Here is a 14,766-nt window from a genome sequence, read left to right as displayed (position 1 = left end):
CCTCAAAAGTTAAGCATAAATTAGCTGGTGCTACAATCTCCATCCTTCCTGTGGCATAGGCCACAGACCTTCATCCCTGAGTAGTGAAAGGCTTTCTCCTCATTCCATCCCATCAGTTCTGACCAGTATTTTCCAGCCTCCAAAGCAGCCAGTCCAGTCCTGGTGGTCAGGTCCTCTCACTCTACCCCACCACAACACCAAACGGCTGATCACCTCACTTCTGAAAACGGACTTGACTGCAAGAACTGCAACCATTTAGTGATTCCTCAAAGTAGTAGAGCAGGTTACTCTGAAATGCATTTCAAAGTGCAAAGGTAAAGGTCACAGGAAGCCACTATTTCTCTGTTGACATAGAAAGCTGGACAGTATATATATATATATATATATATATATCAGACAAAACCTGCTTGCCAGACTTATTTCTAAAATAGAAGCCTTGTTGTTATGCTTATATGTTAGACTTCTTGGTACACAAGAGTTCTACTTCAAAAAGAAAAATCTACCATTTTTTATGAAATCTCTCTCCAACGGCACTTTTAAGAAATGTGCTTATTTCTTTCTGCTTAAAGATGGAAACAAAACAGAATTTAGAATAAGCCTTTATGCTCATGTGTCAAGCAGTGGAGTCCATAAATCCAGCTATGGCATTCAACTACTGAGAAGTTACCTTGAAAACCTAAAATAAAAGCTTAGGCCAGACAGAGCAATAGCCTCCTTTTCCTAGTCTCCCTAGTGGATAAGCAGCTATCTCTAAAGACCAAGGAAGGTAGGACCATGAGAAGGAAGTGTGTCAAACTACTGTTTGAGGCTTTCTTTCTGCTATAGTTATTTTATTTCTCAGAGCTATTTTAAAGTCTATGTTCTAATTACTTCAGATGTTTTTACAGGAATACTATTTGAACAAAAATCAAACTCACATATTGACTTAGATGTACCTTTCAGATAGTCTTCTGAAATGACAACATACTAGGGCTATGTGTCAATCACTCTCTTTTACCTATTTCATTTCTCTAATCTCTGTACCATTTCAACCATTTTTTTCCCCCTTTTGTTGCCTTTGTTGTAGCTTCGTTGTGGTTATTATTATTGCCCTTGTTGACGCAATTCGTTGTTGGATAGGACAGAGAGAAATGGAGAGAGGAGGGGAAGACAGAGAGGGGGAGAGAAAGACAGACACCTGCAGACCTGCTTCACCGCCTGTGAAGCACTCCCCTGCAGGTGGGGAGCCGGGGGCTCGAACCGGGATCCTTACGCCGGTTCCTGCGCTTTGCGCCACATGCGCTTAACCCACTGCGCCACCGCCCGACCCCCCATTTCAACCATTTTTTAGACAAGTCAGCATCTACTTCCAAGAGTCATTTAATTGTCAGTTGAGGAAAGATGAGTGTTAAGAGTTAAGGATGTCTTTCCCGCAAGTGATCTTCACGTGACTGCTCTTCATCTGAATATAGATTAAGTTATTTTGTAAAGCAAAAGGTCATAACCTTTCAGCTACACAGTATTTCTCCCCTCTATGATCTTCACTCTAGACACAGAGGTCTCAGTTCTCTACAATATATGAATAGGAAAGCTATCAGGGGAGGGGTTGGGATACGGAGTTCTGATGGTGGGAATTGTGTGGCGTTGTACCCCTCTTATCCTATGGCTTTGTCAATGTTTCTTTTTTATAAATTATATATATATGACTATCGCAAGGCTATCACCATTTACTAAATGTTAGACTCTTAGACTTGTTGATGATGCTAGCCAAAAACTGTAGTTGAAATGATCAGAGTTGTTACTGAGTCAATGTAGTTGCTATTTCTCATTTGTCAATGATATAAAACACCATAACTTGGTTATTAAAAAAAAAAAAAAAACTCCTCCTGAAAAATCACTAGCAATTTTGAAATGCAAATAATCAATTCACAAAAATTATTCCTTTTAAAATCATCTTTGTAGTAGGAAAACAAATATTGTGTATGAAAGCAAAGAAAAGAACACAGTTCCACCATGTATAATTTTTTACTTGTACACTTGTCTCTTTCTGTTTCATATAATGATGCTATAGATCTAACCCGAGGCAGACACTTAACCACTAGGCCACTTCCCTGGCCCACAGAAACCTTTTATTAATATCGCCGTCTAAAATATTTGGTCCTAATTTAAAAAATTTATTTATCTTTTTTGCCTCCAGCATTATCTCTGGGGCTCGGTGCCTGCACTATAAACCTACTACTCCTGGCGGCCATTTTTCCATTGTTGTTGTTGTTGTTGTTAGATAGGAAAGAGAGAAATTGAGAGAGGAGGGGAAGACAGAGAAGGGGAGAAAAAGACACCTGCAAACCTGCTTCAACGCTTGCGAAGCGACCCCCTTGCTGTTAGGGAGCCGGGGGCCTGAACTGGGATCCTTGTGGCTATCACTGTGCTTCCCACTATGTGCCACAGCCTGGCCCCCTTGTCCTAGTTTTAACAATCACAGCTACACATTGATTAAATCAGAAATATTTCCACAAATATCTTTAGGTAAGTCTATTTTAAACAAAACACACTAATGCCAAAATCATGCCACAATAATTCTGTACCTAAAGGGAGAAAGAAAAAAAAAAGGCCATACACAGAGTAGTGTAGATGTTTACAGCAACATTATTCTTAACCATCAAAAGGTAGTAACAACCCAACCCAAGTGTTCATCAAAGGGCAGATGGTTAAATCAAATGTGACACATTCATACAGCTTAGTTAAAAATGGAATGAGGTTGAGGGTAGATAGCATAATATTTATGCAAAGACACTCATGCCTGAGGCTCTCAAGTTCCAGGTTCAATCCACCACATCACCATTAAGCCAAGGCTGAGCAACATTCTGGTGTTAAAAAAAAAAAAAAAAGAATGAAGTATTTATAAATTCTATAATACAGCAAAGCCTAGAAAAATGAAAGAAGTCACACACAAAGGCCATATATATTATATGGTTTCATACAGAATACCCAGTACTTATACGAAGTATCAAGAAATGGAAAATTTTAAAGATAAGTGAAGTAGATTAGCGGCTGTGTAGGGCTAGGAAGGGGACGTGGGTTATGAGGAGAAGAAATGAGTGTTAACAACGGAATACTACTCAGCTATTAAAACTGGTGAATTCACTTTCTTTCGTTCTTTCTTTTTATTTATAAAAAGGAAACATTGATAAAACCATAGGATAAGAGGGGCACAACTCCACACAATTCCCACCACCAGAACTCCGTATCCCATCCCCTCCCCTGATAGCTTTCCTATTCTTTATCCCTCTGGGAGTATGGACCCAGGGTCACTGTGGGATGCAGAAGGTGGAAGGTCTGGCTTCTGTAATTGCTTCCACGCTGAATATGGGCGTTGACAGGTCGATCCATACTCCCAGCCTGTCTCTCTTTTTCTTCACCTCATCTTGGATGGAACTTGAAGGAAGCATGTTAAGTGAGATAAGTCAGAAAGAGAAGAATGAATATGGGATGATCTCACTCATAGACAGAAGATGAAAAACAAGATCAGAAGGGAAAACACTAAGCAGAACTTGGACTGAAGTTGGTGTATTGCACCAAAGTCAAACTCTGGGGGGAGGGTGGGTGGCGTTCAGGTCCTGGAACATGATGGCAGAGGAGGATCTAGAGGAGTAGAACTGTTACGTAGAAAACTGAGAAATTACACATGTGCAAACTACTGTATGTTACTGTCCACTGTAAATCATTAATCCTCCAAAAAAGAAATTAAGAAAGAAAAAGAAATTTTACTGTCCACTGTAAATCATTTACTGTCCACTAAAATCATTAATCCTCCAAAAAAGAAATTAAAAAAGAAAAAGAAATGAGTGTGAAAAGATAAGATTTCTTCTTTTGGAAGGATGACAATGTTCTAAAGTTAGATTATGGTAATAGGAACACAGTTCTTTAAATATAGTAAAAACCACGAAATGTATGCTGTAAACTGTGGTATGATATGCAAATTGTATGTCAATAAATCTTTTAAAATATCTACCAGTGATGAAGTAACACTTTACACTGACATGCATAATTAAATGAGTCTTAATGAATAATTAAATGTCACACATATACTTAAATCATGCCCTACATATGATGCTATATATGTATATAAACCCGTTAGTGTGAGGCTTCTTTCTTTTAAATTATTTTAATCTGGGTCTGGGCAGCGACGTACCAGGTAGAGCACACATATTACTATTCCTAAGAAACTGGCTTTGTGCCCCCACCTCCCATCTCCAGGGAGCGAAGAGCTTTGAGAGTCTCTCTTTCTCCCCTCTCTCTCCACCTCTTCCAGTTCTGTCTCTATAAAGAATAAAAGAAGAAACAAATAAAGAAAAATAGGAGTGAAAGAGGGAGGGTAGAAAGGGAGGGAGAGGTAAGACACTAGAAGCAATGTAGTTGTTATTCAGAAGCTGAACCCTGGTGATAATCCTGGTTAAAAAAAAGGAGGAGAAAAAAAGGAAGGGAAAAAAGGAAATATTAACCCCTAGATTCTAATTTAACAACATTTAACAGAATCATTTTTATTTTTGAATATACAAATTAAACACTGCACGGGCCGGGTGGTGGTGCAACTGGTTGAGTGCACATGTTACAATGGGCACAAGGACCCAGGTTCGAGCCCCCGCTTCCCACCTACAGGGGGAAAGCTTCACAAGTGGTGAAGCAGGGCTGCAGGTGTCTCTCTGTCTCTCAACGTCTCTGTCCCTCCCTTCCCTCCTGACTTCTGACTGTCTCTATCCAATAAATACATAAAGGTAATTAAAAATTTTTTTAAAAAATTAAACACTGCTTTGTGCTTGGGAATAAAATTCTACAAATGCATTTCTGGGGAACTGAACTGAAAAAAAAAAAGAGGGGGCTGGGTGGTGATGTACCAGAGGTTAAACGCAAATAGTCTGAAGCACAAGGACCCACGCAAGGGTCCCAGTTTGAGCCCCTGGCTCTCCACCTGCAGGGGTCACCTCACAGGCAGTGAAGCAGGTCTGCAAGTGTCTTTCTCTCTCGTCTTTATCTTCCCCTCCTCTTTCAATTTATCTATGTCCTACCAAAAAAAAAAAAAAAAAGAATACTACTTCTGGGATTTTTTGTTTTTTTTTTTTTTGCCTCCAGGGTTATTGCTGGGGCTCAGTGCCTACACTATGAATCCACTGCTCCTGTAGGCCATTTTTTCCCTTTTGTTGCCCTTGTTGTCTATCGTTGTTGTTGTTACTATTATTGTTGTTGTTGCTGTCGTTGTTGTTGGATAGTACAGAGAGAAATCAAGAGAAGAGGAGAAGACAAGAGAGAGGGGGAGAAAGACAGTCACCTGCAGACCTGCTTCACCGCTCGTGAAGTGACCTCCCTGCAGGTGGGAGCCGGGGGCTTGAACCAGGATCCTTACCCCCATCCTTGCACGTTATGCCACGTGCGCTTAACCTGCTGCACTACCACCCGATCCCAGGAATACTCCTTCTAACTGAACACTGGACACAGAAAACTTGTCATCAATGATCACCAAGAAGTCAAGTCCCTGAAGTTCCTGACTATTGAGCATTTGGTGAATTCTACTTACTTGACTGCTATCAGAATGCTCTCGTATAAATTCTAACTTATTCCCACAGTACTACACTGGCGCTTGAATGTCGAAGTACTCTGCTACTCACAATGCTCACTTCGCTTTGGTCCAAAGTTTCGTATAAATGACATGGGATGCTAAGAGGACAATGAGTATGATAGCCCTGTTACACACACTTAGTGTAACAACTATGCAAACTTGATAGTCTAGAAGCTCTTACAGAACTACAGACTTATTACTAAAAACATAAACCAACACACACAAAAACTCCACCTTCCGAGTTTGAGTGCTGTCATGCAGACATCACCATTGACATCCTTTCTAATGTTTTCTTTCCTATAATTAATGACCTTTAAGAAACAAGGAGCAGGATGGGACGGGGCGCTGGGCAGTGGCACACTCAGCTGAGCACACACACTAGCATACATAAGGACCCAGGTTCAAGCTCCAGGTCCCCACATACTAGCGGACACATAGGACTTACCTTCTTCCCTCCAGTCACAAACTGCTTGCAACTGGATCTCACGAAATGTGGATGCACAGCGACAATCTGCAAAGGAACAAAAACCCAGCATGGGATCAGGAATCCAGTGAGAGCACAGAAAGAAAACCCCTTGTACGTTCTAGGCGGCATGATCTGAAATGCACCGTGACAGTTCAGGAGGACATAGCGCACTTCAACAGGATGTAACTGGTGATATCTGAGTTCTATTCTCGTCTGTGTGCGTGTGCGTGTGCGTGTGTGTGTGTGTGTGTGTGGGGGGAAGCCTTCTATGAAAGCTGATCAAAGCTAAAGTTTACAGTAACTTGGTTCTAGTTTGGCGAGGTGCGGTCCCTCTGAGTAGATATAGCTTCTTCAGAGACAGCAAAGAAGATCAAATAAGACATCAAGATGTCACAAATGCTTGTAAGGGAAAAACATTAATAGCCAAAGTCCACAGAAAGCACCTGCTCATGCTTTTTCCTTGTCTGAACGCTTCACAGCCGTTGTGTGCTTCAGGTGGGCAGGTGGGGACGATGCAGCCTCCCAGACTATTAGCTACCCTACGACCCTGCCTGTGGAAATGGCATAAGAACTGCAGGGCTGAAGAGTTCAGAGCTGATCCTTCAGGACCTTTTCTTTTACCTGTAGTCTCAGTTCCCAGTCCCCTGGTTCTCTTTGTCTGATAAGATTCTTCTTAGATGGAAAAAAAAAAAAAAAAGTGGCCCGGGAGATGGCGCAGTGGATAAGGCACTGGCCTCTCAAGCATGAGGTCCCAAGTTCAGTCCCTGGCAGCACATGGACCACAGAGAGTCTGGTTCTTTCTCTCTCTCCTCCTCCTCCTATGGTTTTCATTAATAAATCAAATATTTTAATTTTTTTAATATGGCTTCTTCATACTCAATTATGATGCTCAACCTTGTGTTTTGAGAGCTAATACTCATTCTGTTTTTAAAAACCTCATATTGCCACCCCCCCGTCCCCGTAACAATTCCACTGGTTGTACTACAGTTACCTAAACTCAAGACCAAACTAGCATCTTCTTATTCAAACCACCCCTTTGGCAACTGATAGTGTGTCTACACACTATTACCAAGGCAAGAACCTAGACTTATCCTCAGTCTTCCCACCCTGCATCCTCTTAACCACTTCATAACTAAGATTTGTTAAGGTTTTCCAAATCCATGTCTCCTGCTCCATCTTGAACATGACTCTGCCCCTTTCTCTTGCTATCCTGTAGTGTCCTGTTGAGAATACTGCACTAACGTTCTAAACTGAATCTTCTTCCCGAGAAGACCAGGCTACCTGCCATTCTGGCAGACTTGTCTTTCTAAAGCACACCAGATGCTATCTTTTTCAACTTTTAACTGACAGAGCTTTGAATAAACAAGTGAAAAAAAACCAAAAACCTGAATGATCCTTCTTTAACAATCATAGCAGTTGTTACTACCATGACTGTTATCTGATACTGGCCTTTTTGCCTTCTATCAGCTCTCCAATCTATACTGTCTATTGTCACTATATTATTGTTTTCCTCATGCTTAGCTCAGTTTGAGTCACTTCTTTGCTCTTAAACACTCAACAATTTTCTTCTTATCTACTATATAGAGTTCAAGTTCCTTTGCCTGACCATAAAGCCAGACTTTATGCGTCTACAATTCTCTTGCTAAGTTAGTATTTTATGCACCATCTAAACCATAGACTATCTGCCACTTCTTGAACACAATTTGAACTTTCTAGCCTCTCCATTTCTATTATACTGTTCTTTCACATGGAAAGTCAGCTTTGCCATCTGCCCTGTCCATTTATTAAAGTCCAGTCAAACATCACAATATATATGCAGTCACCACTTAAAGAATAACTATTATGACTTCTCTCAGCTTTGGGCTCTTTAATATTGTCTTTCAATCACTCTGAGTCTTTAATTACAGGCAGAGAGAGAGGAAGGAAGAGAGAGAGAGATAGAGAGCGAGCACTCGCATATGAGCACACACATTTATCCTTTCACACTCAACAAAATTCATGAGGACAGACCTTGGATACAATCACGTAACACACACCCTGTCCTCTTTCACAGCTTCCAATAGGACCGAGGACATTACAAGAGTTGAATGGTTGCTTACTGCCAAGATTAAAGCAAGACTGGCAGAACTCGAATTCTGAAATCTTTATGGCCTTCCTTGAAAAAAGGTTTAGAAAAATTAAAAGTAAGACTTACCTTAATGGGACAGTCAAAAGTCTCGTGAAATTCTTCTCCAGAATACAGTCCAAACACCTGTACCTAAAAAAGTAAATGGATGGTGTCAGTTCATCATGTCAGCAGCAGCAAAGGCTGATATTCAAGGAGATCCCCTAATACTGATAAAAAAAAAAGGTAAAATATTTAATAATCTAAGGCTCTTGTGATCTGTGTCAAATATCTAATGAAAATTCTATCAAGGTGAGAATTCTCCACTGCAATTAAGTTTTATAAGCATCTCATGGATAGAGTTCCCACTGCTTAGACATCACAAATTTATTTTTTAAATACCAGCTAAAAACTGAAATATATATGGATAGGTTATTAATACACTTTGATAAACTTCCCATGGGTATCCCTAAAGAAATCATTTTTTTTTCTCCATAAAGGAAAAAGGAGTTTCTTTTTTTGAGTCAGATATAATCAACCATACAGATCAATGCTGTGGGAGATGAGGTGAACTGCTTTCATTTATAATGTTTTGCTAAATCTATTGAGAGCATATAAATATAACATTTACGATTATACTACTTGGTGCCCCTTCAGGGTGTCCCAGGTCACTGTATTCACTTAGTCTCTTTTCTGAGTGGTTTACTAACAAAAAAGAAAAAAAAAAACTTGAACACTCATACAGATAACATTTTGAAGGAGAACACCCACTTGGTTTTGACTGAAACCTCCTATAAACTTTTTAAAAACATGAGTTAGCCCTTCTCTGTAAGTTCTGAATTTATATGATTTACTTTTATTTTTTAGATAAAGACAGACAGAAAGTGAAAAAGACCACAGCACCAAAGCTTCCTTCAGTGTGGTGGGGGCCTGTTTCAGGTGTAGCTCATGTGCTTGGCAAAGTGACCTCTTTTGCCAGCCCTATAGTGTTTCTTCCCACATATAAACACCGTATTCTCCCTACACAAACAAAAGCCAAACCAATAATATGCAAACTGAAAAATACACCAATCAAAAATATACATTAAACATATTTCAGCAAGGACCACTCAAACCAAGAAACAAAACCTAAAAAGTTATTTTGTCTCCCTCCCCAGTCAATAACACCCTCACAAACTAGCCACTACAGAGAAGCACTGCTGTTCGAATTTCTTAACAATGGAATCATTCTTAACATCACTATTTACATTGCTAGTGGGAATGTAAATTGGTCCAGCCTCTGTGGAGAGCAGTCTGGAAAACTCTCAGAAGGCTAGACATGGGCCTTCCATATGATCCAGTAATTAATCTCCTGGGGTTATACCCCAAGGATTCCATAACACCCCACCAAAAAGAGGTGTGTACTCCTATGTTCATAGCAGCACAATTCATAATAGCTAAAACCTGGAAGAAACCCAGGTGCCCAACAACAGATGAGTGGCTGAGAAAGCTGTGGTATATATACACAATGGAATACTATGCAGCTATCAAGAACAATGAACCCACCTTCTCTGACCCATCTTGGACAGAGCTAGAAGGAATTATGTTAAGTGAGCTAAGTCAGAAAGATAAAGATGAGTATGGGATGATCCCACTCATCAACAGAAGTTGAGTAAGAAGATCTGAAAGGGAAACTAAAAGCAGGACCTGATCAAATTGTAAGTAGGGCACCAAAGTAAAAGTCCTGTGGTGAGGGGTAGACATGCGGCTTCCTGGGCCAGTAGGGGGTGGGAGTGGGTGGGAGGGATAATATGAGAGGGGGAAAATCAATTGTATGTCTCAAAGTTTTTCAAAACACAAACTGAATCTTTTTAATATATAGGCTGTGTATTTGATATGTGGACTCTTTCAAAAGCCTAGACCAAGTAGATCAGAGGCACCCAATAGCACAGCTATATACAAGATACTGGGTACTGTACAGCAAACCATAACAAAAGGACTTTTCAAAGTTAACCCAATTACCAAATAATGTGATGATAACATTAACTATCGATTGTCTTTTTGAACCCTAAGACAGCAGGAACCTCACATCTCCACTATAGAGCCCCTACTTCCCCCAGTCCTGGAACCCTTGGATAGGGCCCACTTTCCCGTATGCCTCTCCCAATCCATATCAAATAATATTGCATCTGCCGATCGCAACCTAATCAACACAACGATTGCCACCTCAACATGCTTCACTTCAGACTGTGTCCAGAGACTTCACATGTGGAATGACAACCCTTCAGCTTCATTACTCGGGTGAGACCTTTCCTTTCATAGTATACTCTAATTTCATCTCAGGTGGTTCACTTTCTAACAAAGTCCCAAAACCTAGATATACACCAGTTTCTGTGAGAGAGAGCATATGTTCACACGTATCCGTAAAGTACTGCAAAATATATACCTGAAAGCAGAAGTACACTAGAGTTTGCAGTGAGTACCCCCCTAACACTTCCTCTCCACTATTCCAAGCTTTGGGTCCATGATTGCTCAACAATTTGTTTGGCTTCGTATGTTAACTCTCTTTTCAATCACCAGGTTCCAGATGTCATCAGGATGCCGGCCAGGCTTCCCTGGATTGAAGACCCCACCAATGTGTCCTGGAGCTCAGCTTCCCCAGAGACCCACCCTACTAGGGAAAGAGAGAGGCAGACTGGGAGTATGGACCGACCAGTCAACGCCCGTGTTCAGCGGGGAAGCAATTACAGAAGCCAGACCTTTCACCTTCTGTGACCCTCAATGACCCTGGGTCCATGCTCCCAGAGGGATAGAGAATGGGAAAGCTATCAGGGGAGGGGGTGGGATATGGAGATTGGGTGGTGGGAATTGTGTGGAGTTGTACCCCTCCTACCCTATGGTTTTGTTAATTAATCCTTTCTTAAATGAATAAATAAATAAAAAGATGACTATCACACTGGCCGGTTCAATCAAGATTTTCTTTGTGAGATTTATCCATACTGTTGTACACAGCAGTAGCTGGGCCATTGCTGTTGTTATGTAATATTTCAATGTATGGATGCACCATGGCTTCTGATGGCTTCTGTATAACCATCTTCCAATGAGCACTTGGACTGGTTCGAGATTACAGGCTGGGGGCCAGGCGGGGGCGCACTTGCTTAAACTCACATACCACCCGATGACAGCTACTATGATTGCTGTTCAGTGAAAGCCTGCCCCCCCCCACACACACACACACCAGGGGTGTCATGGGAGCTTGATGCTTGCAAAATGACTCCATGTTCCTGGAGTGCCTCTGCCACTTCTGGTTTCCCTCCTTTTCTGATCGAGACAGAGAGAAACTGAGAGGGAAAGACAAACAGAAACACCTTGAAGAGCTGCCGCCACTGTTTGATAAACGGCCTGGATCTTTGAGCAAGGGAGCACGGGTGGTCCCTACCCCATGTGCCAAAGCTCGGCCTCTCAAAGAACATTCTTTACAAGTCACTTTGTGGGAGTCTCGCGGTGGCGCAGCGGGTTAAGCGCACGTGGCGCAAAGCGCAAGGACCGGCGTAAAGATCCCGGTTCGAGCCCCCGGCTCCCCACCTGCAGGGGAGTCGCTTCACAAGCGGTGAAGCAGGTCTGCAGGTGTCTGTCTTTCTCTCCCCCCTCTCTGTCTTCCCCTCCTCTCCCCATTTCTCTCTGTCCAATCCAACGAAGACATCAACAATAATACCTACAACAATAAAAACAACAAAGACAACAAAAAGGACATAATAAATATTTTTAAAAAGTCACTTTGTGCATCTTTACGTACACTAATGAAGGATTTTTATTTAGGTATATAATATCTAGGGGTAGAATCATTGAGCCACAAACTATGCACCTATTTCCACTGAACAGTCAGCACGTCTATTTCACGAAGTGATCTCGATCACTTTGCAATATCACTAAGGAGTCAGAATCCTAGGGGCTCTCCAACACCAGCACATCTCAGGACCACTCAGGACTGTCTGCCAGTGACTGGGCTGTGCTTGCTCATTTTCTCAACTATACAGGGGTATTATTTTGCTTCAACTTTTTCAAGCCATCACTAGTGAAGCTATCAGCATCTAATGACTTCTGTATGAGAAGTTAAGTTTGTCTTACAAACTAGTTTTTAAATAAACATAGTATCACTCAGATGTTTTATCCTTGCTTTAATGTCAGGAAATGGTGAGTGACTCATTTTCACAAGTTTAAAACGGACAGCTTACACATGTTAGGATATATTTTGAAGCGATTTTTTATTAACGAATGAATTTTTAAAAATTTATTTCCCCTTTTGTTGTCCTTTTTATTGTTGTTGTAGTTGTTATTGTTGTTATTGATGTCGTCACTGTTAGGACAGAAAGAAGGAGAGAGGAGAGGAAGACAGAGAGAGGAGAGAAAGACAGACACCTGCAGACCTGCTTCACCGCCTGTGAAGCGACTCCCCTGCAGGTGGGGAGCCGGGGGCTCGAACCAGGATCCTTAGGCCAGTCCTTGTGCTTCGTGCCACGTGCACTTAACCCGCTGCGCTACTGCCCAGCTCCCATAATGAATGAGATTTCAGAACACTCCATTCACTCTGTGACCAGCGTATTTATACTAACGTGCTGATGTTCTAACACTAGCAGAGTAGAACGTGGCAGAAGGGATCTGATTTACTCTGAAGTACTCTACTAGAACATATATTGGACATGGTACATACATGTATGTTTCATCAATACTTTGCTTCTCATTACAGAAAGAACTCAAATAATTTATTTTTATACAAACGTATAAGCATAGGATGCAGTGAATGTCCTTTAAAATGGGACTTAAGAAACAGGAAAGAAAAATCACAGCATTTAGTTTCACTTTACTTCTGGGTAATGTGACATTACTGCTTCCAACAAATCTTTAAAGATCAGGAATTTCACAAAGGACCCTGATAAAACTATAAGATGGTATTAAAAGAAATAGAGAAGAGGGGGCAGGCAGTGGTGCACCTGGTTAGTGCACACGTTACAGTGCACAAGGACCTAGGTTCAAACCCCTGGTCCCCCCACCTGCAGGGGGGAAGCTTCGCGAGTGGTGAAAAAAGGGGCTACAGGTATCTCTCTGTCTCTTACTCTCTCTATCTCCCTCTCCCCTCTCAATTTCTCTCTGTCTCTACCCAATAAATAATAATAATAATAATAATAATAATAATAGAAACAGAGAAGATTCCTTGTTCCTCAATCGGAAGAATAAATATTATTAAAAGGGCCATTTTACCAAAAGCTATCTTCAATTTCTTTTTTAAGATATTGCTTATTTATTATTTTTATTTATTTATTTTTATATTATTATTATTATTATTTTGCTTCCAGGGTTATCACTGTGGCTCAGTGCCGGCGCTATGAATTCTGCTGGCCATTATTCCCATTTCTTTGGACAGGACCGAGAGAAGTTGAGAGGGGAGGGGAAGGCAGAGGGAGAGAGAGACCTGAAGACCTGCTTCACAGCTTGTGGGGCGATGCAGGTAGGGACTGCAGGCTCTAACTGGGATCTTTATGTGGGTCCTGTGCTTTGTACTAAGGCGCTTAACCCGGTGTGCCACCCACCGCCCGGCCCTAAAATATATACATTTTCACTCTAAAACACTTCAGTACCTAGTCGGCTACGGAAACAATGCCGAGATACATTTTTCTTTTCAAAAATGAAAAAAAGAACGTGGGGGAGCTAGCATAATGGTTACACAAACACTCTCATGCCTGAGGCTCTGAGGTCAAAGGTTCAATCCCCAGCAGCACCGCCCAGCAGCACCGTAAGCCTGAGCTGAACAGTGCTCTGTCAAAAATAAATAAATAGATAGATAAATAAATAAATAAATAAAATTTTAAAGATTCAGGGAGTCAGGCTGTAGTGCAGCGGGTTAAGCGCAGGTGGCGCAAAGCTCAAGGACCGGCGTAAGGATGCCGGTTCGAGCCCTGCAGGGAACAGGTGGTGAAGCAGGTCTGCAGGTGTCTGTCTTTCTCTCCTCCTCTCTGTCTTCCCCTCCTCTCTCCATTTCTCTCTGTCCTATCCAACAACGACAACAACAATAATAACTACAACAATAAAACAACAAGGGCAACAAAAGGGAATAAATAAAATAAAATAAAATAAAATTTTAAAGATTCAAAGTGGACTAAAACTCTAATCCATAAAGCAATAAGTGACAAAAAAGCAAACCAGTGGAGGGAAGAAGCAAGTAGAGAAACTCTACCTGGCTGCAGAGAAATGAGGAGATGAGGAGAGTGAGAAAGTGAAGCACATGTGGAGGGGAGAGGGGAGGAGTGCTGCACAACGGGACCAGTTTCCTTACACTGTAAGTCTTTCTGAAAGGAAAATAAGGGTGACTACAGCTTGCCCATTCATCCTCGTGCTCTGAAAAGTGTAGAGACAGTAACACTGGAGGGGAAGAAGCCAGACTGTAGTGCGTCAAGAAGTGAACAGTTATCAATCGGACAACACATACAGATTTGGAGACCACCGTACACTGGCATCTGGCAACAATCCCACACACTTCTTCCCCCGACGCCCATGGCCCAACGGAGGGAACAGAGGCATTTCCCAGTGCTAGTGGTCAAGCAAAACACCCAATAGAACACAGCAGAA

At 41.5% G+C, this 14,766-nt stretch overlaps 1 protein-coding gene across 2 annotated transcripts in view; it reads right to left on the bottom strand.

Moving 5' to 3' along the window:
- Positions 1-14,766, bottom strand: part of VPS41 (VPS41 subunit of HOPS complex) — a 102,052-nt gene that overhangs the window by 18,668 nt on the left and 68,618 nt on the right. Inside the window, exons 6-7 of one of the 2 annotated variants that reach the window (XM_060195837.1) lie at positions 8,254-8,316; positions 6,039-6,104 (exon numbers count right to left, since the gene is read on the bottom strand). In XM_060195837.1, the coding sequence (XP_060051820.1) occupies positions 6,039-6,104; positions 8,254-8,316 (129 nt within the window). The remainder of the gene's footprint in view (positions 1-6,038; positions 6,105-8,253; positions 8,317-14,766) is intronic. The other variant, XM_060195838.1, reaches the window with a different exon arrangement.

Source organism: Erinaceus europaeus, chromosome 8 (assembly GCF_950295315.1).
Source record: "Erinaceus europaeus chromosome 8, mEriEur2.1, whole genome shotgun sequence".
NCBI lineage: Eukaryota > Metazoa > Chordata > Mammalia > Eulipotyphla > Erinaceidae > Erinaceus > Erinaceus europaeus.
Note: the sequence above shows the minus strand (reverse complement) of the source record. Positions and strands in the feature narration are given on the sequence as shown.